This window comes from Papio anubis, chromosome 12 (genome assembly GCF_008728515.1).
Source record: "Papio anubis isolate 15944 chromosome 12, Panubis1.0, whole genome shotgun sequence".
Lineage (NCBI taxonomy): Eukaryota > Metazoa > Chordata > Mammalia > Primates > Cercopithecidae > Papio > Papio anubis.
In genome coordinates this window covers 8,517,299-8,545,062 of record NC_044987.1, presented here as the reverse complement: position 1 = coordinate 8,545,062, position 27,764 = coordinate 8,517,299, and the positions used below count along the sequence as shown (strand labels likewise).

Genomic DNA, 27,764 nt, shown 5'->3' with positions numbered 1-27,764 from the left:
GTTTTATATGTGCAATGTATTTCACAGTTGAAAGTTAAGACAAATTGGCAGGTCCTTAGATAGACTAGAAAAATCATCCCATGAATTTCAAGGGCTCCATCCTCATTCTGAAGTATGGTTTTCAGTCACAGTTCTGAAAGTGAAGGTATTCGGTTTCAGCCTCCTACTTCTAGGTTTTGGGCATTTGTGGACTTTCATTTCTGCATGCTTCTCCTTCTCTGGGGTGTGGGGATGACTGAGCCAGCCCCTTTTCTCCCCAATGATTGTTGTTCTCTTCTTTGTGTCCATATGTCCTCAATGTTTAGCTCCCACTTATAAATAAGAACACACAGGCCGGGCGCGGTGGCTCAAGCCTGTAATCCCAGCACTTTGGGAGGCCGAGACGGGTGGATCACAAGGTCAGGAGATCGAGACCATCCTGGCTAACCCGGTGAAACCCCGTCTCTACTAAAAAATACCAAAAAACTAGCCGGGCGAGGTGGCGGGCGCCTGTAATCCCAGCTACTTGGGAGGCTGAGGCAGGAGAATGGCGTGAACCCGGGAGGCGGAACTTGCAGTGAGCTGAGATCCGGCCGCTGCACTCCAGCCTGGGCGACAGAGCGAGACTCCGTCTCAAAAAAAAAAAAGAACACACATATTTGGTTTTCTGTTCCTGCCTTAGTTGGCTTAGGATAATGGCCTCCAGCTCCATCCATGTTGCAGCAAACGACATAATCTCACTTTCTTATGGCTGTATAGTATTCCATGGTGTATATGTACCACATTTCTTTATCCAGTCTAGATGTTGGTGTGTATGCATGCAGTGAAAAGGGAACACTTCTACAGTGTTGGTGAGAATGGAAACTAGTACAACCATTAAGGGAAACAGTGTGGAGATTCCTTAAAGAACTAAAAGTAGATCTACTGTTTGATCCAGCAGTCCCACTACTAGGTATCTACCCAGAGGAACAGAAGTCATTATATGAAAAAGACAATTTGCACTTGCGTGTGTATAGCAGCACAACTTGCAACTGCAAAAATATGGAACCAACCCAAATGTCCGTCAATCAACAAGTAGATAAAGAAAATGTGGTGTATATAATACCATGGAATACTACTCAGCCATAAAAAGGAATGAAATAATGGCATTTGCAGCAATCTGGATGGAATTGGAGAATATTATTCTAAGTGAAATAACTCAGGAATGGAAAACCAAACATTGTATGTTCTCATTCATATGCGAGAGCTAAACTATCAGGATGAAAGGCATAAGAATGATACATGGGACTTAAGGGAAAGGGTGGGGAGTGGTGAGGGATAAAAGACTACACAGTAGGTACAATGTACACTGCTTAGGTGATGCGTGCATCAGAATCTCAGAAATCACCACTAAAAAATTTATTTGTGTAAGTTCCTACCTGTTTCCAAAAAACCTATTGAAGTAAAAAAATAAGAAATTTTAAAAAATTGCTCTACCGTAAAGACACATGCACATATATGTTCATTGTAGAACTATTCATGATAGCAAAGACATGGAATCAACCTAAATGCCCACTTGACAGTGGAGGGTTGGAGGAGTGGGAGGATCAAAAAACTCACTATCAGGTGTTATGCTTATTACCTGGGTGATGAAATAGTTTCTATGCCAAACCCCTGTGAGACAGTTTACCTGTAAACAAAGCTTTACATGTACCCTTTAACCTAAAATAAAAGTTAAAAAATAAAAAGAATATTTCTGAGCCGGGTGCAGTAGCTCATGCCTGTAATTCCAGCAATTTGGGAGGCCGAGGCAGGCGGATCACTTGAGGTCAGGAGTTCCAGACCAGCCTGGCCAACAAGGTGAAACCCTTTCTCTACTAAAAAAGCAAAAAATTAGCTGGGCGTGGTGGCAGGCATCTGTAATCCCAGCTACTCGGAAGCTGAGGCAGGAGAATGGCTTGAACCCGGGAGGTGGAGGTTGCAGTGAGCTGAAATCACGCCACAGCACTCCAGCCTGAGCAACAGAGTGAGACTCTGTCTCAAAACAAACAAGAAAAAAAAAAAAAAGAATGTACTTTAGCTAATCAAGAGAGTAAAACAAGAAAGAAAAAGATGTAGAATCCAGAAAACATCTAACCTACAAAGTTGCAAAAGGAAGTCTCAGATTGATACCTGAACAACTTGCTTAATGAATCACCTGTTCAGATTGGAGAAGCAGGAAAGAGCTTTCTGGAAACAATGTTACCAACAAGGAAGGAGATATGATGTAATGCAGGGGTGTCCAATCTTCTCGCTTCCCTGGGCCACACTGGAAGAACTGTCTTGGGCTTTACCTGGAATATACTAACACTAACAATAACTGATGAACTTAAAAAAAAAGAAACCACGAAAAAAATCTGATGTTTTAAGAAAGTTTATAAATTTGTGTTGGGCCGCATTCAAAGCTGTCCTGGGCTGCGGGCTGGACAAGCTTGATGTAATGGATTATCAAACTGGATAATTTCAAGAGCAAAGTAAAGGTGCATTATTCTTTTAACTACAATGAAAAAAGAGGCAACTAAAAACTCCATGAAAAAGTAAAAGCTAATAAAACTGGTTCAAATATGAAACAAACTAAAAAGTAGCATGATTTGAAGGACTGTTAGAATGCAAGAAAAGAGAATCCACTCAACCTGGACATCAAAAGCACTCTCCAACCAGGCGTGGTGACTCATATCTATAATCCCAGCACTTTGAGAGGACAAGGTGGGCGGATCACTTGAGGACAGGAGTTCAAGACCAACCTGGCCAACACGATGAAACCCTGTTTCTACTAAAAATACAAAAATTGGCCTGGTGTGGTGGCGGGTACCTGTAATCCCAGCTACTCCGGAGGCTGAGGCAGGAGAATCGCTTGAACCCAGGAGGTGGAGGTTGCAGTGAGCCAAGATGTACCACTGTACTCCAGTCTAGACAACAGAGTGAGACTGTCTCAAAGGAAAAAAAAGCACTGTCCTTTGAGTGGCATGGAGATTATACACTGGGCAGGTGGGGAAAAAACTAAAACCTTAGCACTGTGGTTGAGAATGCATATTAATATGGCCTCAATCATGTAAACACTGCTAACTGGTTTTACTGGTTTTCTTTTCTCTTTTTTTTAAGAGTCAGGGTCTTGCTCTGTACCCAGGTTGGAGTGTAGTGGCAGAATCATGGTTCACTGCAGCCTTGACCTCCTGAGCTCAAGCAGTCCTCCAACTTCAGCCTCCTGGGTAGTTGGAACTACAGGCACGTGCCTCAGCCTCCCAAAGTGCCAGGATTATAGGTGTGACCCACTGTACCTGGCCTCTTTCTTGTAATCTGGTAGATTGTCTGCATTTTGTCTTCTAGACCTTCTAGTGAAGGTGTTAATTTGACAGTCATATTTCAAATTCTCCTCTCTCTGGTTCTCTGATTATTTCATTCTCATAGCATTTTGCTCCTTTTTTTTTTATAGAGGCCAAATTGTGTTGAATCTCTCTGGCACACTAATTAGAATTATTTTTAAAATTATCTCCTGACCCTCAAATTATTTTATTTCCTCTGGGATCTGGTTGTTTATCTTGGTCATCGTTATTCAGGCTGCTAGTTTCTTTCAATGGCTGGTGATTCACAGGCGCTCACTCCTATTTTACAATGAAGCACAGTATGGCATGTCCAGTGACAAACATTGAGACTTGGTACCCGTGCCCCTTTCAGAGTGAACTTAAGACATGCCTTCAGGCAGGAAGTCGAGAGAGGCCATATTTTGGAGTGTTCAGCCTACAGCTCTTATTGTGGTCTGGTCCGCTCAACCCCAGCGTCGTTTCTTTCTGTGTGTGGGGAAGTGGGGGGCTTGCAACTCTAAGGCCAAGTCTGTCATTTCATAGCTCCCTGATGCATTGCATATCAGCTCTTGCTCTTCCTATTCACGTGGAGCTTTGCAGAGTGCCATTAGCCCCACAGCCATCCTGAAGTAGCATTTCCCACTCTCTATCCATTGTAACCGAGGGCTCTCCTGCCACCCCAGGGCTGCGTTTGGAGTTACCAAATTTGCTTGTGGGCCAGGAGACCCTGGGGTTTTGCCATCAGGTCCTGTTGCCTCCCTCCCCTCTCTGCTTTCTGGACTTCAGAGGACTAGCAAGATGGGGAGGGAAGGAGCTGAGGGTTTGTACAAGAAGCCTGTCAGATCCAGGGTCTTGCTAAAGTCAGCGTCTGCCTCTCCTCTGTCTCTAATAGCAGTTCTGTGCTTTCCTAGAGACAGGTAATTAGTGGTTAGAGGCTTGCTGTGGAGTGGTTGAAGTTTCCAGTAGGATCCTGACCACACCCTTCAGCCGTGTTTATCCTTGACGTGGAGGTCTCTTTGGGCTTCACTTGAGCACTTCCAGTATCTCTGTAGTGTAGGACAGAGAACACCCTGCCTTGCTTGGCCTGGGGCCAGAGGATGACTTAAGATCCACGGCAGCCAGCCTTCCCTCCACCCTCTGGCCTAGTCTCCCGGTTACCATGCAGCCAGGGCTGAGGAGAGTGTCACCCAGCCAGGGGACATCCCACAGAGGAGGAAAGAGAAAACAGATCCAGGAGAGCCTCCCACCAGCCTCTCGTTCTTTCAGGCCTTCTCTGGCATGCCTTGCGAAGCCCGGTTATCTGACCCATCACCGGCTGGCTCTGCCTGGCTCTTGTGGAGAGGACATGGCGGGTGGGCTTCAACTCAGATCATGCATTGCTGTTGCTTCTTCTCAGTGCTGCTGGGCCTGCACATCTGGGTTAAATAAGTTAAGCTGGCTCCTCCGAGTGAAGGGGAAGCAAAAGCCACAGACCGAGCCATAGAGATGAGCTCATCCTGTAGAAGCCATCAGCAACGGCTGGAAAGCAGTCTTGTTTGAACATGTGTATGGGAAGGAGAGCAGACTGTCTGTGGTTTGTGTTTTCATGTTTCATGTGCAGCAGCATTTTCCTGGGGATTTGGCTAAGCTAGCTTTGGCAGGGAGCAGAGAGGCAGCTGCTCTTAACTTTCCTCTAGATAGCTCTGCCTCCCACCTCTGAGAGCAGTTGGGCTTTTGTGTCTAGATGGGGGACAAAGGGTGGCTTTATTTATTGGAGAAGGGCTTGCAGCAGATCCTCAGGGTCTTGATGGACAAGTCAGAGCTGTGTTAGTCTGGGGCACATCAGCCTGCTCATCTGAGCTGCAGAGAGAAGGAACATATGCCTAGAGGGGGTGCTTTTCAGCTGGAGACATCACTATCATCATTCTGGCCGCTAGAACATCCTGTAGATGAAGAGCTGCTGCCCTGAACTTCACCAGGCCCCTCTTCTGGGACTTCCCCCCTTATGCCTCCCACCGCATAATCTAACACTGCCATACTTGGTGGGGGTGATGGTAGGGTACAGGATGGTACCACAAATGTAGGGCAAAACAGCTATTGCTTCTAGTTGTGAGCCAGTCTGGAAGAAGGTCCTCTTCTGTCCCCTTGAGCTCCCCCCAGAACCTGCTATCCCGCGGCATTTGGCCACAGTATCCCATGGTGCGGCTGTCCTCACACGGCTCTCCAGAGCTCAGGGGAGTGGACTGTCCTTCCCTGAGCTTCTCAGGAAGCATCGTGGAGAACACAAGCAGAGCATGAGCAGCGTCATCTCTGCATGCTCTGACCGCACCCCTCTGTCTGTACCTCACTTGCTCTGGCACCTCATTTTGCCTTCTGGTTTCGCTGACAGCTGTTTATGTGTCTCTAGGAAGAATTGGAACTAGTCATGCTTCTCCTATCTGATAGGGCTGCTTGTGGAAAACATGACCCCAGCACAGGCATCCTAGGAACGGCCCAAAAGAGGATGGGCCTTTGGGATATGGGAGTACTGCATAGAGGAACCAGACTGCTTGGGTTCAGATCTCAGCTCTGCCACTATTAATAGCTGTGTGTCCTTGGGCAAATTATGTAACATCTCTGGGGCTCAGTTATAAGGGGTAGCTTCCTTTTAACATATTTGTTACACAAGTGATACGTAAATATATATAACTCTATCACCCAGGATTGATCGCTCTTAACATCTCAGAGTATGTCCTTTCAGATTTTTTTTTTTTTTTTTTTTTTTGAAATGGAATCTTGCTGTGTCACCCAGGCTGGAGTGCAGTGAGGCAGTCTTGACTCACTACAATCTCTGCCTCCTGGGTTCAAACGACTCTCCTACCTTTGCCTCCCAAATAGCTGAGACTACAGGCACCCCCACAATGCCCAGCTAATTTTTGTATTTTTAGTAGAGACAGGGTTTTACCATCTTGGCCAGGCTGGTCTCTAACTGCTGACCTCTAGTGATCCGCTCACCTTGGCCTCCCAAAGTGCTGGGATTACAGGTGTGAGCCACCACACCCAGCCTGTCCTTTCAGACTTTTCTGTGTGTGCATATGGTATGCAGTTGCATGTATACACACTTTTTTTTTGAGACGGAGTCTTGCTCTGTCGTCCAGGCAGGAGTGCATTTGTGCGATCTCTGCTCACTGCAAGCTCCGCCTCCTGGTTCACACCATTCTCCTGCCCCAGCCTCCCGAGTAGCTGGGACTACAGGTGCCCGCCACCGTGCCCGGCTAATTTTTTGTATTTTTAGTAGAGACGGGGTTTCACTGTGTTCTCCAGTATGGTCTCCATCTCCCGACCTCGTGATCCGCCCACCTTAGCCTCCCAAAGCATGAGCCACCGCGCCCGGCCATTCCTGCCATTCTTTTTTTTTTTTTTTTTTTTTTTTTCAGCTGAAGTCTCACTCTCACCCAGGCTGGAGTACAGTGGCACAATCTCAGCTCATTGCAACCTCTGCCTCCAAGGTTCAAGTGATTCTCTTGCCTCAGCCTCCTGAGTAGCTGGGACTACATGCGCGTGCCACCACGCCCAACTAATTTTTTGTATTTTTAGTAGTGACGGGGTTTCACCATGTTGGCCAGTCTATCCTAAAATTCTTTTTTTTTTTTTTTTTTTTTGAGACGGAGTCTCGCGCTGTCGCCCAGGCTGGAGTGCAGTGGCGCGATCTTGGCTCACTGCAAGCTCCGCCTCCCGGGTTCACGCCATTGTCCTGCCTCAGCCTCCTGAGTAGCTGGGACTACAGGTGCCCGCCACCGCGCCCGGCTAATTTTTTGTATTTTTAGTAGAGACGGGGTTTCACTGTGGTCTCGATCTCCTGACCTTGTGATCCGCCCGCCTCGGCCTCCCAAAGTGCTGGGATTACAGGCGTGAGCCACCGCGCCCAGCCTTATCCTAAAATTCTTTAGCAAAGAGAAAAAAACAATTTTTGAGACAGGCCTTACTTTGTTGCCAGGTTGGAGTCCAGTGGTACAGTCATAGCTCATGGCAGCCTCAAACTCCCGAGTTCAAGTGATTCTCCCACTTCAGTCTCCCGAGTAGTGGCGACCAGAGGCAGGTACCAGCACACATGGCTAATGTATTATTTTTTGTAGAGATGGGGTCTTGCCATGGTCTCGAACTCCTGGACTCAAGAGATTTCTCCCCTGTTTCAGCCTCCCAGAGTGTTGAGCCACCACACCCAGCCACCAAATTCCTATGTGTGACAGTAGAATAAATATATTTTCAGATGTTTCAAGTCTCAAAATATATCTCGCTTGCACCATGTCTCTGGACCCAACTTGAGTTTGTGATTCACAGTTTACAAATTTGATGATTCTGTACTGTTACCAATAGTTACAAGAGACCTTTTTAATCCTCTTATCTGGGAAACAATTTTCAAAATACAATTATTGTTTTACCTTGAGCAGTAGAAAGTTCAGCTTTAGAAACATTGTGTTTATTTTCATTGTAATGTTATATATGCAAGCCGATGCATGTATTTTTCAAAGCAGGTATACGTTAATGATTAAAAAAAAAATACACGTGATGCAAAAAGTTCTTTGACCAAGTAAGGCATTCAAACAATGCTAAATGTATTAAAGTTGCATTTCTTTCTTTTCTTTTGTTTTTGAGACAGGGTCTTGCTCAGTCACCCAGGCTGGAGTGCACTGGCATGATCACAGCTCATTGCAGCCTTGACCTCCCAGGCTCAAGCGATCCTCCCACCACCTCAGCCTCCAGAGTCGCTGGGACTACAGGCATGGCCTATCACAGCCAGCTAATTTTTGTATTTTTTGTAGAGATAGGGTTTTGCTATGTTGCCCAGGCTGGTCTCGAACTCCTGGGCTCAGGTGATCCAAAGTGCTAGGATTATAGGCATGAGCCACCAAACCTGGCCCTAAAGTTGTTTTTTTGTTTTGTTTGTTTGTTTTTTGAGATGATGTCTCGCTCTGTCGCCCAGGCTGGAGTGCAATGGTGTGGTCTCGGTTCACCACAACCTCCACCTCCCAGGTTCAAGCGATTCTTCCGCCTCCACCTCCCAAGTATCTGGGATTACAGAAGCGAGCCACTATGCCTGACTAATTTTTTTGTGTTTTTGTAGAGACGGGGTTTCACCATATTGGCCAGGCTGAACTTCTGACCTCAGGTGATCCGTCCGCCTTGGCCTCCCAAAGTGCTGGGATTACAGGTGTGAACCACTGCACACAGCCCTAAAGTTGTATTTCTACAGTTATTTATTGTATTCACATAGCAGATTGCAGTAGCAAAAAAAATTTTTTTTTTAGTATAACTTTTAAATTTTAACTGACAATTTTTTTTTTTTTTTTTTTTTTTTTTTTGAGACGGAGTCTCGCTCTGTCGCCCAGGCTGGAGTGCAGTGGCGCGATCTCGGCTCACTGCAAGCTCCGCCTCCCGGGCTTACGCCATTCTCCTGCCTCAGCCTCCCGAGTAGCTGGGACCACAGGCGCCCGCCACCTCGCCCGGCTAGTTTTTTGTATTTTTTAGTAGAGACGGGGTTTCACCGTGTTCGCCAGGATGGTCTCAATCTCCTGACCTCGTGATCCACCCGTCTCGGCCTCCCAAAGTGCTGGGATTACAGGCTTGAGCCACTGCGCCCGGCCTTAACTGACAATTGTGTATAATGATTTCTGTTTTATGCTGTGGTGGAACTTTGAATACCTATTTGCTGATCTACTTGGTAAATTACTTCAGAGAATTGAAAATATTTTCTCAGTTTTCCTAATGAAAATTTCAGGAATTGAATTTATAATAATAATAATGCCACACTAAAGTTTGAGAATTACTTCTGGGGGTGGCAACCGGAAGTTCTGGGAAGACACATTGTTCATGTGCCTGATGAGGTTTTTTGTTTTTTGGCAGGGTCTCGCTCTGTCCCCCAGGTGGGAGTGCAGTGGCGAGATCTCCCCGCTCATCACAACCTCCGTTTCCCTGGCTCAAGGGATCCTGCCACTTCAGCCTTCTGAGTAGCCGGGACTACAGGCATGTACCACCATGCCCAGCTAATTTTTCTGCTTTTTTTTTTTTTTTTTTTTTTTGGTAAAGACGGGATCTCACTATGTTGCTCAGGCTGGTCTCAAACTCATGGTCTCAAGCAATCTCCCTGCCTTGGCCTCCCAAATTGCTGGGACTATAGGCATGAGCCACTGTGCCTGGCCTGCCTGATGAGTTTAACACATCAAGAGATTTATGTAAACAGGGAAGTGGATTTGGGAATGAATTAGTGTCATGTTTATAGAAGATTAAGCAAGTGGCCAGGATTTGGGTGGAGATGCCGTCTCTGGCTGGGCACGATGTCTCACACCTATATTCCAGCATTTTGGGAGGCTGAAGTGGGTGGATCACCTGAGGTCAGGAGTTTGAGACCAGCCTGACTAACATGGTGAAACCCCATCTCTACTAAAAATACAAAAATTAGCAGGGCATGGTGTGGGTACCTGTAATCCCAGCTATTCACTTGGGTTGCTGAGGTGCGAGAATTGCTTGAACCTGGGAGGTGGAGGTTGCAGTGAGCCAAGATCGCGCCATTGTACTCCAGCCTGGGAGATAGAGTGAGACGCAGTGTCAAAAAAAAAAAAGAAAGAAAGAAAGAAAGAAAAACAGAAAATTAAACAAGTAAAAGTGTAATTACTTATTCCATACACCAAAGAATTATGCTGAAGAGAAAAAATAATCACAATAAATTTGGCAGTGAACAGCATGTACATCATCATCATAGCATCAATATTGAATACTGATTTATCAAAAATTGTGGTAAAGTTGTACTCTGAGGTTGAGGGTTAGGAAGTATCTGTATATGTGTGTGTGTGTGCATGTGTGTACATTTGGTGGAGGGATGGTAAAAAGAGGTAAATCCTCATCTTCCTTAATGAGAAGTCAGTAAGTAATAGAAGTTAAAAGTCAAGTAGGAACAAGATATAAAAATATAATTTAGAATTCTGGAAGTATATAACCAAAGAGGTGGACAGAAGCGTTGAAAGTGGTGCCTTTGAAGGAGCTGAAAATTGGGAGCAGGGAGGAGCAGAAAAGTGTTTTTGAAAACAAGCTTCATTTGACTCTTTGACATATATGCAAGTACAATTTGAATTAAAAAGACAAACACAATGTTAAAAAGCATGGTGGGGAACTCTGTAAGGAGTGTTGGAGGTGCTCTTAATACATTGTGAACATTTTCCAGGGATAGGCTTTTGAGGGTTATCCCGGGCTGTTACCAGAATGCCAACAGGAAGGCCAGGCGCGGTGGCTCACGCCTGTAATCCAATCCCTTTAAGTCCCATCTCTTTAGTCTCCCTTCATCTGGAGCAATTCCTCAGCCGCCTTTGTCTTTCCTAACTGTGACATTTTTGCGGTGTTATAAAGCCACTCGTTTTGTTGAATGCCCCTGGATTTTGGTTTGCTGATATTTCCTCGTGACTAGACTCAGGTTATGCGTTTTTGGCCAGAATTCCACAGGATCAGGAGGCACGTGATGTCAGCATGCCCAGCAGGGGTGACGGTGACTCCCATGGCCTGGCTGAGGTGGCAGCCTTTTGCTGCTGTAAAGCGACTCGTGTTGCCTTTGTAATTAATAAGTAATCTATGCGGAGATATTTTTGAGACTGTGCCTGTGTATCCTGTTTCCCCACATGTTTTCACCTGATGGTGTGATTGTTTATTGAGCATTGACTCTTGACCAAACTCCTCCTGAAGTTCAGCTGCAGGTCAACATCTTGACGGGCATTGAGGTAAACACCAGCATTTATTTTTTTTTCGGCTGCCAAGGTAAACTTTAGCATTAGGAAATATATTGATTTGTATCAAAGAGGTTTTATTCCATTTAGGACAAAAATGTTCTTCCTGGGTTTAAAGTCGAAAAGGCCAGATTCATTTATTCATTTGTTCACTAAATATTTATTGAGTGCTTACTGTATGCCAGGCACTATTCCAGGTGCTGGGGACAATTTTTTTTTTCTTCTGGAAGCTGCACAGTAGTTGGGGAGTCAGTCAATCCACATGCTGCTGCGAGGGAGTGAGAAGTGAATAGGAAGCAGGTTGGCGGAGGAGACAGGGCCACGAGGTTAGGGCTGCTGTTTTACCAGGGCTGAGCGAGCCTGAGGAGCTGGCCTCAGAGCAGAGGCCTGGATGAAGCAAGGAGCAGCGTGGCTCTGTGGGTAGGAGGGTCAGCCTGGCCGTGGGGGCGGCCCGTGCACGGCCCAGAGAGGAGCCCATAGCTGACGCGAGTGAGTGGGTCCGTGGGGAGCTGGTGTGGCTGGAGCAGAGGCCCCAGGCGGGAGAGAGGCAGTGCATGAAGGTGGAGAGAGGGCCAGGGCGAGGTCACCAACAGCCTCGTAGACCACGGCAGGAAGCACAGGAGCTGTGGCGCAGGGGACAGTTTGAGGTGGCAGCCCCCACCTCAGTGTGACCCTGACGGAGGCTTTTGGTGGAGATCTGAGGGAAGCCAGGCCCCTGAGGAGTGAGTGCTCTCGGGGCCGTGGGGAGCTGTGAGAGTGCTGCAGTGGGGTTCCCAGCCCTGCAGGCGCACCTCAGGAAAGGCAGGAGGGTGGCAGGAAGTGAGCAGTTGGAAAATAAGCGCCTGTGGATGCTCTTGCTGCTGAGGGGAGGCGGGAGGGGCTGGCTCAGTGAGACACCAGTTTCCCTGCACCCCGGGTGACTGGGGCGGGCCTTGCACAGGCCTCGGCAGACCAGGGCACGCTCACAGGCCAGGTGGCTTTCTGATCTGGAGCAGCCAGGGGCTGGGAGTCCGGCTGGGTGACCCTGCCCGCAGAGCCCGGCTGCTCTCCAGCGCCCGCTCTGCCTCTGTGCCCTGCCCATCTCGCCCCGACTCTCAGGGAGCTCCACTGCCCAACCCAGGCAACTGAGGCAACAGTGGAGAGAATCCAAGCTAGCCTTGGTGGAGCGCTTTTCTCTGTGTGAGGCACTTCCTGAATCTTTCCTTCTACTGACTCATTTAGTTCCCCCAACAGCCCTGGAAGGTCGGTGCTGTTATTGTTACCCCAGATTGTAGAGGTCAGGAGACTGAAGCCACAGAGAGGGCCAGTCACTTGCCTGAGGTTACGCAGCTAATAAGTGCAGAGCCAGGACTTGCATCCAGACTGACTGGCTCGAAAATCTCTGTTCTCATCCACCAAGCTCCACTGCAGATGTACGAATTTCCCTCAGGTCCACTGCAAGGGCCAAGGTGGTGCCGTTCAGTCTACTTCAAGCAGTCTCCCGCCTCTTGAGATCTTGGTGTGCCTGACCTCTGACCTCTGCCTTCTGGCCTATGACCCATGACCCTGAGCTGTTAGAGAACAGAGTGAGAAGCAAGGAACAGTTTTTTGCTGCGTTCTCAGAGAGTTGTGAGGAGGTCTTCATGCCCCCTTTTCACGGTCAGATCCGGGGATTCCCAGGATTGGGTGACATTTATTTAGCACCTCCAGTGATCCAGGTGACATGTTTTATTTAATGTAAACAACTCTGTAAGGCAGATTTGATGACCACCCTTTAATAGGTGAGGAAGCCAAGGCTCTAAGACGTGAAGCCCCATGCCCAAGGGTACACAGCCAGTATGGAGAGTCGTGTGGCCAGCCTGGGACCAGCGTCCATGTCTTCCCACTGTGCTGCTGTGCCTCCCAGAGCTGATGGACTGGGATGTTTGATGGGACAGAAGCCATGTGCCTGGTATGTCATCTCTGTACATCGTCACTGGGACTTGGAGGTAGAAGTTGAAAGTAGCCTGTGGTGTTATAGGAGCGCTGGCTTTAGGGTAAGAAGGCCTCAGTTCCAGGCTCGCCTCTGCCACATTTCACAGTGTGATACTGAATGACTCTTTTGAGTCCCAGCCCACCCTTGTCACTGATGTATGAAAGTGGGGTTAAAACCACCTATGACCTCAGACCAAATACGAAAGTATAGATGGATAGTTCTTAGCTGGGTTTCGCGGTGTGTGAGTAAGCATGAGGACTTCGTGGTGGTAAAATGTCCCTGCGGGTTTTCGGCTCTCTCTTGGGTTTCTCTGGGACAGCCTATCTGAACCCAGATTAAGAAAGTCAGAGGGGAACCATGGGTCTTTTGAGAAAGATCCAAGCTGATTTTGAAATACCCCTAAGATCTGTGTTAAAACACTATGTATAAATGTTAGAGTAATGATAACAATTGTACCAGATGTTATTAAAAATAAGGGAAAGGACTTAACCAAAACCAGGTGGTTTTGGACCAGGACGCCAGCCTAGAGTCTGTTTAGGAAAACTGCAAGACATCCTTCTAGTTTAAAACTGTAGTTCTCACCTGGGGACAGATTTTCCTTTCAGGGGACACATTTGGCAAAGTCTGGAGACATTTTGCGTTGTCACAACTTGGGGAGGGTGCTACTAACATCCCAATAGAGGCCAGGGATGCAGCTGAACATCCTTCAATGCACAGGACAGCCCCCGCAACAGAGAATTATCCAGGCCAAAATGTCAGTGGTGCTGAGATTCAGAAACCCTGGATGAAACATCACAGCACTTATGTGGTATTTCCTGTGTGCCAGATATTGTTCTAAGAACTTCACAGGTAATTGACTTGTTTAATCCTCCCAGCCTTGTGACACAGGAGCTTTTACTATCCTCGTTTGACAGATGAGGAAGTAGAGGCACCAAGAAGTTAAACAAGAAGTTAAACAGCTGAACCTTGCTCCCGGGTGATGCCAAGGTCCCATTCAGAATAAGGAGCAGGCAGAGCCAGTACTTGAACTCAGTCTGGCTCCAGAGTCTGTGCCTGGAACCACTGCGCTATGCTGCACTGCCCGTCATTAAGGGGACTACTGGGTTTTAAACCTTTTTTTTTTTTTTTTTGAGACGGAGTTTCGCTCTTGTTGCCCAGGCTGGAGTGCAATGGCGCGATCTGGGCTTACCGCAACCTCTGCCTCCCAGGTTCAAGCGGTTCTCCCGCCTCAGCCTCCCGAGTAGCTGGGATTACTGGCATGCGCCACCACACCTGGTTAATTTTGTATTTTTAGTAGAGATGGGGTTTCTCTATGTTGGTCAGATTGGTCTTGAACTCCCGACCGCAGGTGATCCGCCTGCCTTGGCCTCCCAAAGTGCTGGGGTTACAGGCATGAGCCACCGTGCCCAGGCTTTAAACCATATTTTCAGCTTTGGGTCCAGAAAGCCACATACCTAGAAATTTGGCATGTGAGAAGAGTTAGGGACCTCTCATTCCTGTGCCTGGAAGGTGGAGCAGGAAGGGCTGGGGCTTGCCTGACGAGGGGCCCCGTGTTTTCCAGGTTCTGAGTGTGGCTCAGCTCATGAATGCAGTGGCACAAGGCACTCTGTGGGGGTGGATCTTGGGTGCATGATCCTCTTGGATTTTGGCTTCCCTCAGGGAATCAAAGCCAGGGCGGGAGGTCTCTCCTCACCGTGGTGCCTGTGGCATAGAGAGTGGGCATTGCTTCCGTGTCACGGGCTGTGCTGTGTCGTTGCAGATGTAAAGACGACCGTGGTTTACCCGGCCACAGAGAAACACCTGCAGAAGTACCTACGCCAGGACCTCCGCCTGATCCGAGAGACGGGAGATGACTACAGGAACATTACTTTACCCCACCTGGAGTCCCAGAGCCTCAGCATCCAGGTGACTGGCTGCATGTCTCAGATGCAGAGCACTGCTCCTGTGGCTGGTGCCTCCTCTTACGCGTGTCTATTGGGGTCGTATTCGGGGCCAGGCGCTGTGCTAGGTGAGGGGATGGGGGTACAGTAGAGTGCATGGCGGACAGAATCCCCACGTTGTGCAGCTTACATCCCATGCACGGTCACACAGTGTGTGAGCATACATAGATATCTCAGGATCTGTATGCTCTGTGAGATGAGGGCTGCGGAGAGAAATGGACAGGGTAAGTGCGACCAAAAGGCCTGGGGTGGGCAGTTGCCATTTTATATAGCATGGTCAGAGAAGGCTTTGGGGGTGAGGGAACTGATGCTGGTCTTGGTCCCACCTGATGTGCTTGGGCATGCCATGGAGGCTCTCTGGGGACCTCAAAGCAATCCAGTCCTTTGGAAGAATGTGTGTCTGCTCTGCAGTAGCCCTGATCCAGCCTCAGGATGACTGTGCCATTGCTTTGGGTCCATGAATGGGTAAAAGGCTGATGTTGAGTTAGTCCCACCCAGTCCAGACTCTTATTCCTGGTTTTACCTGTGGCAAACTGGCCTGCAGGATCTCAGTCTCAGAGTAAAAAGCTCTTCCCTCCCCCCCTCCCCCTTGCATTCGTCCAAAAGAAGGCAGGACTCCATTGGCCTCGGGGATTCGGTGCAGGGACTCCATTCACAAGCTGGCAGTCGTCTGGCCAGGCCAGATGCAAGGCCATTTAGCGCCAAGATCCTGACTCCTCCCTGGGCCTAGGCCCAGTGCCAACTGGAGCCTCTGCCTAGAACTGGCCCCATGTGAGTCCTCAAAGTTAAATATGATTGATGCTTATTGATGAGTCAGTTTCTTGCCCACTCACTGACTCTCACACTGTTCCTTATCTTTATCGTTCACCCTTGTTCTCTTTGAGCATTTCTCACTTTTCTCCCCAAGATTCAGGTCACTGTGGTGGAGGGTGTTGTGATGTGAGGAACTCACAGCCACTCCTCCCTGACCCAGAAGAAGGGAGGGTGTGCTGTGTCTGTGGGCACTGCAAGGTGAATTGTACTCGAGAGGAGTAAGGAAGGGGAGGTTGGCAGGACCTGCAGGAACAACGTTTCCTTGGGAGGCCTGTGTGCCGCCAACCCCCTTCCCCAGCCTGGTTCAGCCGTGGTCTCCCTGGGCGGCAGTTTGCACGGGGTGCGTCTGGCTCAAGCTGACTCACTTTTTTTTGTTGTTGGTTGGTTGTTTGTTTTTAAAGTCCCAGCACTTGTTCTGTTTTCCAAGTGGAAAGGAACTACATCTCCACCTTCTTAGAGTTTCTGCTGTTCAGGGTCCTAGGGAATCTCCTGGAACAGTTGTTCTGTTGTGCTGGTTGCGCAAACCTGAGATTCAAGTAAGGAAGGCCTGATGTGGTTGGTGTGAGTAGCTGGGATTACAGGCGCGCGCCACCATGCCTGGTTAATTTTTTGTATTTTTAGTAGAGATGGGGTTTTGCCATGTTGCCCAGGCTGGCCTCAAACTCCTGAGCTCAGGCAATCTGCCTGCCTTGGCCTCCCAAAGTGCTAGGAGTACAGGTGTGAGCCACTGTGCCTGGCTGTGTATATTCCTCATTATACACCATTCTGCAGTTCCACTCGGAGAAGAGCACAATGAAAACTCCACTACTCTTCCAGCTCCTGACAGACGGGAGCGGTTTATGTATTCCTTCTTGGCTATTTCTAGTTTACAAGCACTCAGCTTCACTGGCAACAGTCATTATGTTTACTGAGTACCTACTATGGACCTGGTCCTATGCCAGGCTTTGGAGAGTCACCAAGATGATGAAACCTAGACAGGATCCTTACAGTCTAACAGGGAAGATAGACTTGTAAACGGGCAATTGTGACAATGGGATGAGCACTCTGATCCCTAGATGAGCTACCGTGCTGATGCAGAGGGACAGTGACCAGCACAGACAGTCGGGACTTCACAGGGAGAAGATCCTCCCCTTGGGTCTTAGAGGACAAATAGAAATTTACCAGGAGCACAGAGGGAGGGAGGAGCAAGTCCAGAGGCACACAGAGCTGGAATCATCTGATGCTTTGGGGGAGCTGCAAGGAGTTTGGTGTGACTGGGGCTTGGGCTGCTGGAGGGTCAGAGGCGACAGCACAGAGATGGTAGGCAGGGGCCAGGCAGAGGCACATGGACTTTGTCCAGGGGGCCAGGAGTTCCTGAACCTTGCTTACCATTAGGATTGCCTGGGGATTTTCATAAATACTGAGCACGGAGCACTATTCCGTATCTGCTGAATCTCACCCTTCAGGGAGTGGAGCTGGGAATTGTGCATTTAAGAAAACCTCTCTCTCTCTCTGTCTCTCTCTCATATTTCTAACAACCATCAGATATGAGAACAGTTGCCATAGGCGGTGAGGGTGCCCTAAATAGTTTTAAGCATGTGGACAATATGGTCCGATTTGCAGAATTAATTGATGGCATTGGGGTGAGCATAGAACAAGAAAACTGGGAAAGCCCAGTATGGGTATGAACCAAGGTAGGGACAGTGGGGAAGGATTCTGGAGCAATTTCAGAGGTAGGTCTTCACAGGGCTGGATGGGGCTTAGCAACTGGTTAATGTGGAGAGGGGAGGGAAGAGGTTGGGTGATGAGTGGATAGAAGGATAATTCATGACCCAGTATAGGGGACAGAAACAGAAGAGTGGGTTTGCATGGAAGACAGTGAGTTCAGTTTGGAATTTATTGAGTACTTACTATGCATAGTGCCAAGAACTGCTCTAAGCATTTATGTGCATCACACCTCATTTATTTATTTATTTATTTATTTATTTATTTATTTATTTATTTATTTTTGAGACAGAGTTTCACTCTTGTCGCCCAAGCTGGAGTGCAATGGTGTGATCTCGGCTCACTGCAACCTTCTTCTCTCAGGTTCAAGTGATTCTCCTGCCTCACCCTCCCAGATAGCTGGGATTACAGGTGCCCACCACTACGCTGGGCTTATTTTTGTATTTTTAGTAGAGATGGAGTTTCACCATATTGGCCAGGCTGGTCTCAAACTCCTGACCTCAAGTGACCTGCCCACCTTGGCCTCCCAAAGTGCTGGGATTATAGGTGTGAGCCACCGTGCCCAGCCTCGCACCTCATTTATTCTTCACAGCAGCCATTTTGGAGACAGGTCTCAAAGCCCGGCAGTCTGGTCCTAGTATCTGTGCCCTAAGCCAGAGATACTATTTGACTCCTTAGATGTGAGGTACTTATAACTTCCCAGTAAAAACTGCAGTGGGATGTCTGGATCTGGAGCCTTCGAGATCATCTAGTTACAAATGTGTGTCTGTGAGTCATCCAGCTAGACTTCAACCTCAGCCTGGTGTTTGGATTCTCTGTCTGTCATCTAAGAGCAGCGTGACATTGTCCTTAATTTCAGAGCCTTGGTTTCCTTGTCTGAAAAATGTAACTAATGGCTCCTCCCTCCTGGGTGTTGTGGAAGTTGAGAGAGGTGCCATGTATCATGTGCCTGCTATTGTTTCCAGCACAGAATGATGCCAGGATGGTAGCCACCATTCTCTACTCCAGGTGACTGTTCAGAGGAACAGGCACAGCAATGTGCAGAGCTGAGACACCTGGGAGACATGGTCACACCACACATGGCTGGAGGGGAAGTGCAAGGCAGCAGGCAGAAGCAGAGAGCAGGAGGTGATGAGGAAGGAGCAAGATGTCTCATGGGAGGTCAGGGCGGGAGAGAGGGTACCGAGGGAGCTGCTAGTGTCACCTACTGCAAAGAAGTCCAGCCAGGTGAGTTGCAGAAAGCTGATGGCATCACCCACTGCCCAGTTTATCCGCAGGGCTGGCCAGGTCTCTTGGACTTGGTTTCAGATGGTGGCACTCCCCATTACATAGCCCTCTGTGTTTGTGTGAATTTTGTTCTTTCTTTCTCCTCTCTTTCTTATCTGGGCCTCTGGCCTTGAGGCTTCCTGTGGATGCAGCTCCCTCCCACTTTCCCAGCAGCCTCTCCCAGGAGGCAGCAGGTACCCTGGCCCAGGGCGCAGGCTCAGGAGCCAGATACTCATGGTTGGAATTGGCTGACCCAGCGTGAACGTCCTTGCACTTGCATTCTCCTTACCTGTAAAATGGGGACAATGTCCAGGCGCGGGGGCTCACGCCTGTAATCCCAGCACTTTGGGAGGCCAAGGCGGCAGATCACTTGAGGTCAAGAGTTCGAGACCAGCCTGGCCAACATGGCGAAACCCCATCTCTACTAAAAATACAAAAATGAGTTGAGTGTGGTGGCACATGCCTGTAATCCCAGCTTCTTGGGAGGCTGAGGCAGGAGAATCACTTAAACCTGGGAGGCGGAGGTTGCAGTGAGCCAAGATCATGCCATTACACTCCGGCCAAGAGTGAAACTCCAGCTCAGAAAAAACAAAAAGCAAAAACAAACAACCCATCTCTACTAAAAATATAAAAATTAGCCGGGCGTGGTGGTAGGCACCTATAATCCTAACTCCTGAGGCAAGAGAATCGCTTGAACCTGGGTGGCGGAGGTTGCAGTGAGCCGAGATCACGCCACTGCACTCCAGTCGGGGCAAAAGAGCAAGGCTCCATCTCAACAACAACAACAAAATGGCGACAATGATAGCAGCCACCTCTCAGGGTTGCTGTGACACTGAGAGCAGTGCCAGGCAGAGTGCAGCTGCTCTCACGGTCATCACCCTTTCCTGCAGTCACTCGTCCTCCAGCCCCGCTCTTATTACCTCTCTCACCACCTCCTTTGCTTTCACCGCCTTTCTCTCTTTTCCTGTCCCCAGTGACTCTTGTAGCTTCTGGCATACCATCCCACCACCTTTGCCACTCATAGGGGGCCTCCCTTATGCTGGCTGTGCTGGGCGCTTTCATGCGCATGTTCTCTCTGAAAGCCTTCACCATGCTTACGTATATATCATCAGCCCTATTTTACAAAGGAGGCATCAGTTGCTCACCCAGTGACAGCTGGGAGATAAAACCAGGTCTCCTTGGCTCAGAACCTGCTCACGCTCGCTCTACCAGTCAGAGGCAGATGCCGCTTTTCTGTGAACCAGGGACGGACCGTGGGGAGGCTTGCTTATGGGGTGCGTTGGGGCTTTCCGTAGGGAATGCCATCTCCCTCCCTCCCTTTTATTTCCGCTGGCTTTTTCCTCCAGCAGCACATTCCCAGGAGATTTCAGGTCAGAGAGGAAATGCCTCTGTAGATGTGCTGGCCATGCATTGCTCTGGCCCAGGCACTGCATGAGGAAGCGGCTGTCGGGTGTCCTCCAGACCCCTCCCAGGAAGGGGCCTCATTCAGTTTCTTGGGAACTGCCTGTCTTTTGTTGTGAATGGACCACATTGTGACTGGCCTGTGGGTCTTGTCAGGGGTTTGGGGCCTTGTGAGGGGTTTGGGGCCCTCTGAACTGAAATGCTTCCTGTGGGTAGAGAGCTGCAGGAGACCTCAAGGCCCAGCTGCCCTCACCCCTAGTCCGTCGCAGCTGAGAGGTGAGGATGCAATGCAGTGTGTTCAGCCCTCTGGGCTCAAGGTGTGAGGTTGTGTGGACCCTAAGGCAGTCCCCGTGTCCCTGGCCTTCGGTGATGCTGCCTGTCCAGCACTTCTGGGAGTAGAAGGAGGATCATGGATGGCTGCCTGGTAGTGTCGGTTCTCTGGCCTCCCCAGCCTACCTCCTGTCCGTGGCTCCTTCTCCTACATCAGTGAGCTCAGAGACTGTTCTGACTATGAGGAGGAAGGGGCGGTAGTGTGTCCTCAGCCACTCCTCTCTCTGGTTTCCCAGCAGGTCTCTCCCCCGGATGTAGGGCTGAGTTCACTGTCCTGCATGAGTTCATGTTTGCAAAGGGCCCTGAGAGCTGGGGGAAGTAGAGAAGAGCTGGGGGTACTGAGGTTTGACGCCTGTGACCCCCAAGGCCTTCTCAGCCCAACCTCCTGCAGCCTCCTAACCTCAGACAGGCCTCCAGGACCATCTCTGTAAAGTGATGTCCTCGGGTCCACATAGGCCTGGGAAGGGTCCTCTGCAAACTGTTGACAGCAGATGATCCAAGGGTGACACAAGGGCCAGGAGCCTGGGTAGCCCTGAAAGGTCTTGGTGAGGTCGCTGTCTCTGTGTCTCCACATAGCTTTCATTTCTGCTTTGCCATGCGGGGCCTGTGTCAGCAGAGACTGCTGATTAACCGGCATCTGCAGCAGCTCCAGACGGGCCGAGGTGCTGAGCCCGCTGCTGATGAGAATCCCGGTGCGGCGGGAAACCTGCACACATGAGCTGCTAGAGGCAAAGGCTCTCACTGCCCTGGTGGGTAGCCGGCCCTCCACAGAAGGAAACCTTGGTGCCCTCAGCCTCCTACCTTGCTTTGCCCCATAGTCCTGAATAGAGTGAAATAGGATCCATGGAGGCAGCTCTTCCCCTGAGTCCTGTGGGCAGTGGAGGGGGTCACTGCTATAAAGGGCAGACACAGCCTGGGTCTGCGAGGCCTCTGCAGAGCGCGTGCACTATGCTGACCAGGAAGAGCCTGGCCCCATCCAAGCTGCAGAGACCCTTGTGATGACTCATGGCTGAGTGCCAGCTGGAGTGGGAAGGGGGAAAATCCCTTCTGGACCCCTAAGGACAGATGCTTAGGGACAGGGCAGCCCGGATGTAGATCCTCTGAGTGTGGCGGCCTTTTATGGCTTGGTCCTGTCTCCTGGAGAGGCCAGGGAGTGCACCTAGCTCAGTTTGGGGTGTCTCTCAAGGGGTGATGAGTGTATTTGTGAACCATCTCTCTCCCCCTCCTTTCAGTGGGTGTATAACATTCTTGACAAGAAGGCTGAAGCGGACCGGATTGTTTTCGAGAACCCAGATCCCTCTGATGGTTTTGTCCTCATCCCTGACCTCAAGTGGAACCAACAGCAGGTAAAGGTTTCTGGCTGGAATGCCTTGGTCTCTGGCCACCCTGCTCCAAGTGCGGGTCCTTCTGACTGTCCTCTTTCTCACGCTGGCCTGTCTCTAAGCAGATTATAATTAACCAACAAGGGTTGGCCTGAGCTCTCTGTGGGAACTGGGTGAATACCTGTCATACCTAAGTGCTTTTGCTTTAATGGGTCAGCTTAAAACCCTTTCTGGCTGTCCTCCCACCCAAGAGGTAAAATGGGGTGATGTTTGCGCCCGTGACTACATAGGCCATTCCTTACCAGCCAAGTGGTCTGGGCAGCCGCCTGTGCTTCCAGCTGCACCTGGAGCCCTCAGTGGGGTGTTTCCATTTTGTCCGTTCCCCGTGACACCAGCAGATCCAGGCAGGCCTGTGTTCTGAAGCACTGGCAGGCAGGAACCATGGTGACCAACCCAAGGCATCGCCTCCTCAGCCCGAGCTGTGGAGTAGGTTAGTCCAGACTTCCACTCGGGCCGCTCGGCCCCTTGCCCTGGCCTCCAAGCACCTCTGCTTCTCCTACTTTCCTAAGGAGCAGGTTTGGGAGGAGCCGTCCTCCCTCACAGGTATCCCTTTCCAGTTCCCTATGCGCTTCTGTGTCTCCCAGACCAGCCCACCACCAGAGTTATCACTTACCACCACCTCTTTTACACCTGAGAGTTCACAAACCTTTATACCCTGACGTGGTCAGAAACTGGCAGAGCCACTGTGTTGCAGAGAGTGCTGTTCTTACCACAGACTGGAACCTGGCTGTGCTCAGCCTGCAACAGAAGAGGGGCCTGGATAAGGCCGAGGTAGGCAGGCAGGCAGGCATGGGCACTGGGAGCGGACGGACATCTCTCCTCCACTTTCACCTGTGGAGTAATCCAGGCTCAGATGTGCTGTTCTGCTCTTGGTGGGCCCATCTAGTTTTTGCACCCCTCACAGGCTGGAGAGACTCGCAGAGAAGGTCTGCCCCTCCATAGGCTCATTCCCTCTGCTTTCTCAGTTGTGGCTGCCCGTGAGGCCTTCAGTTTTGACTTGGGGTTTAAAGGGGTGGGATTTTGGCTCAGAGTTACACAGGCAAGTGAGCATAATTCGTCTCTTGACAAGTGGCTTGTGGGAATTCCCAAATGTGGCCCAAGGGGTGGGAAAGAATTTGAAGGGATTTTCCAAACTTGCAGCATTGATTGATGATTTCCTAGAGCAAGTAAGTTCAAAGAAGAGGGCTCTCCTTGTGTGGGGCGCTGCAGCGAGAGGCTAAGGGGATGCCTGCATCCACTCTGCCCTTCCCTGCAGCTTCTCTCTGCCTGTGCCACCTTCAGGCCTTGAAGGAGGGAGCCAGGACTGGCTCTGTAGGCATTTGAAGAGGTAGGACCTGAAGGCCCCTTGTCTCAAACTGAGCGGTGGCTCTGCAAACCCCCATCTGTCCCCCGGGGCTGCCCTGCACCTAGAGATCCAGGGTTAGAGCCTGGGTCACAGGAGGTGGGGCCCACCATTAATGAGAATCCCAGCAGGGCCATGGAGGTGTGGGGTAGGAGGACCTTCTGCCGCACGAGACTCTTGAAGACTGAGGAGCTTGCCAGGGGATTGCAGTCTTAAGGCCAAGGAGGGACAACAAGAGATAGACTTATCCATCTCTATTCCAGAAACCCTGAATGCATTTGAGCCCATGGCAGAGAAGAGAAATCTGCCGTCCTTCTGACTCCAGTGCCGGCAGGCTTTGCTTCACCTGCCAGTGGACCCTCCCTTTCTCTGTCCCCTTTAAGACAGGAAAGGCTTTAGGAGCTGCACTGTGGCTGCCAGCCACAGGGCTGGAATTACTTGTCCTCAAGGGTCATGAAAGGGCCAGCTTAAATGTCACACTTTGCTTCATAGCGATGGCAGGTGTGGTCCTTCTTAACCTTTGCTTAATTCTTTTTTTTTTTTTTTTGAGACAGAGTCTCACTCTGTTGCCCAGGCTGGAGTGCAGTGGCATGATCTCAACTCACTGCAACCTCCACCTGCCGGGTTCAAGCAATTCTCGTGCCTCAGCAACCCAAGTAGCTGGGACTACAGGCGTGAGCCACTGTGCCCAACCTTAATTCTTACTTGACTTTTGATGATGCCCTATTTTAGTGTCTCAAATATTTGACTTTTGACAGCACTGAATTTGATAATTCTCTTTGAATTAGGCAATGTATCCAGCAGGAAGACAGGCCATGCCTGGGCTTCTATTCTTTGTCTTTGGGACAGGGAAGGGCTGGGGATAGGGAGGCACCCTGGTGTTTGCTTTGAGGAGCTTTCCTAGCCACCTTGAATCTCCTGCCACTCGTCTTGAAAGTTACTGTCTCCAAACTGATGGCCCTGAATTAAAGAGATAATCCATTTTTTCATCCATTCAACATATATTTATCAGGTGCCTGTTTGCTAGAGACTGTGCCTCCTTAGAGGTTATAACATCCCTTCTTCTGTTCTCTTAAAGGATCACCTATGTATTCTTTTTTTTTATTTGTTTATTTTCTTGTAGGTTTAGTTTATGCATGTGGCAAAAATGCACACAGTACAGAGGATATTCAGTGAAAGTATGCTCCCTCACCTCACAGCCCTTCCTTTCCCTTCCCCAAAACAACTATTGTTGCTATTTCTTTGTCTCTGGTGACCTTTCTGTATTGGGTATATAAACATATATGTACATGTGTATATGGATACACACGCATGTTCAGTTCATATGATTTAAGTTCTTTGGTCTAAAGTTCTCAGACCAGGCAACTCTTCTTTTGAGTCACCCCAGAGGTTAAGAGCTGAGTCTCCAATGCTCCAGCAATTCTTTTTCTTCCTGCCAGGAAACTATTACTTTGATTTTACTGTCTTGACTTGTAAAAAGAGACTGACGATGTCTATCTGTCTTCCCAGAGTGACTGATGGGCCACCTTCTGGGGCGCCAGCCTGAGGCCCTCTCCTGCCCTGGCCTAGCTTTCTTCAGATCACTTCTCTGAGCGAGCAGGCCCTTTGGCTGCCAGCAGGAAATTTTAGGTCATGTCTAATGTCAAAGAATGGATTATTTTCCCTGCCTTACCCAGCCTGTTAACTGACACCCAACACCACGGGCTGACACCCAGCACCAGGCTCCATGCCCTATTCTGTGCCAGTGGAGCAGAGAGTTGCGAGTTAGAGTCATGTTTGTGACTTGTCAGCAGACATCATCTGAAACAAATGTTACTATTATTTGGGAGTTCCATTACAGTAACACATAGAACAGCTGAAAACATACACATCCACCACCAGGTGCACATGCGTGCATGCGCACACACAAAATTCAAGTTCAGTTTTGTTTCTGGGCTTCTCTTTGCACTCCTAAGTCCAAAGTGAGAGAGTACATTTCTTGGCCACAGGCCATGAGAGAGTACACAGGGGACTTGGGGCAAACTGAGGCCTGGTGCATGCAGCTCAGCTACACGTGGGAGCTTCCTGTGGGCTCATCTGCAGAAGGTCTGAGGCAGAGAACACAGATTCTTAGAACTCTGGCAGGAAAGAATGTTCATGGCATGTAAAGACCATGGCATAGTTGGATATCAGGCAGTCATATAGAAAAGCCCATCCTGAATTTTCAATTTGAGGCCCCAGGAAATTTGGTTGGGTGAGTCATGGTCCTCAAATTATCTCCACAAGGAATCTGGTAGCTCAGACAGAAGGGCAGGACACTGCTGGGTTCTCCCTGTGCCTGGCCCCTCAGAGCCTTGATGTCTGGGGCCTGCCAGGCGCATGGATGTAATTGCCAGGCAAGGCCAGGGTTTAGGTGAGCAGGGTGGGTTTTCTGGGCAAGAGGAAGAGTTCATTTGCTCTCCGGCACAAGATCTTGACTTTAATTCTTTGTACTGTTGTGACCTCCAGGTTTTTAGCCAGGCTGTGCTCAGGAAGGACGGCCGGAAGGTGTCCTGTGAGATAGGGGAAGAGAGCAACAGGCTTACTGCCCTGGTGTGTGTGTGCTGCTGAGCTGGCCCTTGGCTCCCTTCTTGGCCTTCAAACCCCACTCCACCCCTTCATGAGCCTTGACTCCAGATAAATCAAGTTGCTTCCTCTCCCCTTATGTATACATTCTATGCCCTATACATTTGTACCCTATACAGTCTTGCCTCCAAGCCTTTGCTCTGTTTCCTCTACCTGAATATCCTTTCTCCAAATTCTACCTCTTTTTCTAGACCTGATCCTCTGCCTTCTCTTCCAGGAGGCCTTCCTGGGTTCCTCCAGGTAGCTAGAGTCTTTCCTTCCTCCTGTGCTGGGATTATGTTGTGTCTTACAGCAGAGCTACCTGCATACATGTGATGAGACTGTAAACTCTTGGAGGGAGAGAGTTGCCCTTGCTCTTTCTTGAACCTCCTGGCTCCCTGCCCCTGACAGCTCTGGGGAGTGAGTATATAGAACTGTCTGCCGGACGTGGTGGCTCACACCTGTAATCCCAGCACTTTGGGAGGCCGAGGCGGGCGGATCATGAGGTCAGGAGTTTGAGACCAGCCTGGCCAATATGGTGAAACCCCGTCTCTACTAAAAATACAAAAAAAAAAAAAAAAAAAAAAAAAAAAAAAGGGCCGAGCATGGTGGCACGCACCTGTAGTCCCAGCTACTTGGGAGGCTGAGGCAGAAGAATCGCTTGAACCCGGGAGGTGGAGGTTGCAGTGAGCCAAGATTGCGCCACTGCACTCCAGTCTGGGTGACAGAGCGAGACTCTGTCAAAAAAAAAAAAAAAAAAAGAACTCTCACATGGTATTCTCTAGCAAGAAGCATACACAGAAGGCCTGCTTCTCAGACCATCCCACACGCCCGGGGTATGCGGATGCGCGCATTGCCGGCGCGTCAGTCCTGCTGCGGGGTTTCTCCTGGCGCTGTAGGCCTCAGGGGTGGGTGCTTCCTGGCTTACGTGAGAACTCCGGGGTTGGCAGCCTCCCCAGGTCTGTTCCCTGCTGAGCCTGGTCTCCCCTTGCTCTCTACGCAGCTCGATGACCTGTACTTGATCGCCATCTGCCATCGCCGGGACATCAGATCCCTACGCGACCTTACTCCGGAGCACCTGCCGCTGCTCAGGAACATCCTCCACCAGGGGCAGGTGAGCGGCTTCACCAAACCACATGGAAGCCCAGGGAAATTAGACTCAGATTCCAGTGTGTTCCTGGGCCCCCTTCCTCACCCTTCCCAGAGTCCATCTTGGAGAGACTTCTCTCTGGATGCCAGTCTCGGGGACCCCATTAGGCTCTTCAGGTTGAAGAGCAGGGCTCTTTGTCCCTGGTCCTGCCTGGCGCCCCAGCTCTGCTTTCAGCCACCTTTCCTCACCCTCACACGCCTTCCTCAGGCTTTCTGCATCCGGGATGCACTTCCACCCCTCACCCCATAGACTCTGGTCCTTAAGTCCTGGCCCCTCCTACTCCAGGATCACCTGTCTCTCTCACGACAACCATGACTACCACATCATGCCAGAGTTTCTTGGGAGTATGGGCACATGACTTCGATATGTGTGTACACATGTGTCTCCTTGTCTAGATTGAAAACAGGCTGAATTCTGTAGCACCTGGTGTTCTGGGATACTTTCTGTCTGGGATATTTGTTGAATTGAATGAAATTATCGGGGCTCTAAACAGAGCCCAGGAGCAGGGGGGGATAGGGGAAGAGTGTCTAGAATCTTGGGTGTGGTCCTGGCCTGACATTTGGACCCTAACCAGCTGAGTGGCCGGGGGTGGGTCACTTCACCTCCCTAAACCACATTATCTAGATGGATCCCTTCTAAATCCACCATCCTAGGGGCTGGGTCTCAGTCTTTTTTCTACTCTGAAATGTGATGATCTGCCTAACACGCCAGAGCTAGCAGTCACAACGATGCCCAGCCAGGAGAGAGGTTGGCCCCTTTTTGACCAGTGCTGCTTCGAGGTGTTAATGCAGACCTGGAGGAAAGGCTCTGCCCACACCCAGCTTCCCCCTGCCGCTGGGCCCCAATCTGTCTTCCCTCCTGCCCACCCAT

The 27,764-nt window shown here is 49.8% G+C and overlaps 1 protein-coding gene across 1 annotated transcript in view; it reads left to right on the top strand.

Annotated features, from left to right (window-relative positions):
* LOC116268623 (m7GpppX diphosphatase-like) overlaps nucleotides 1–27,764 on the top strand; it is a 39,824-nt gene that overhangs the window by 10,601 nt on the left and 1,459 nt on the right. Inside the window, 3 exon segments of the mRNA XM_031653885.1 lie at nucleotides 14,743–14,888; nucleotides 21,670–21,783; nucleotides 26,748–26,858. Of these exon segments, the coding sequence (XP_031509745.1) occupies nucleotides 14,743–14,888; nucleotides 21,670–21,783; nucleotides 26,748–26,858 (371 nt within the window).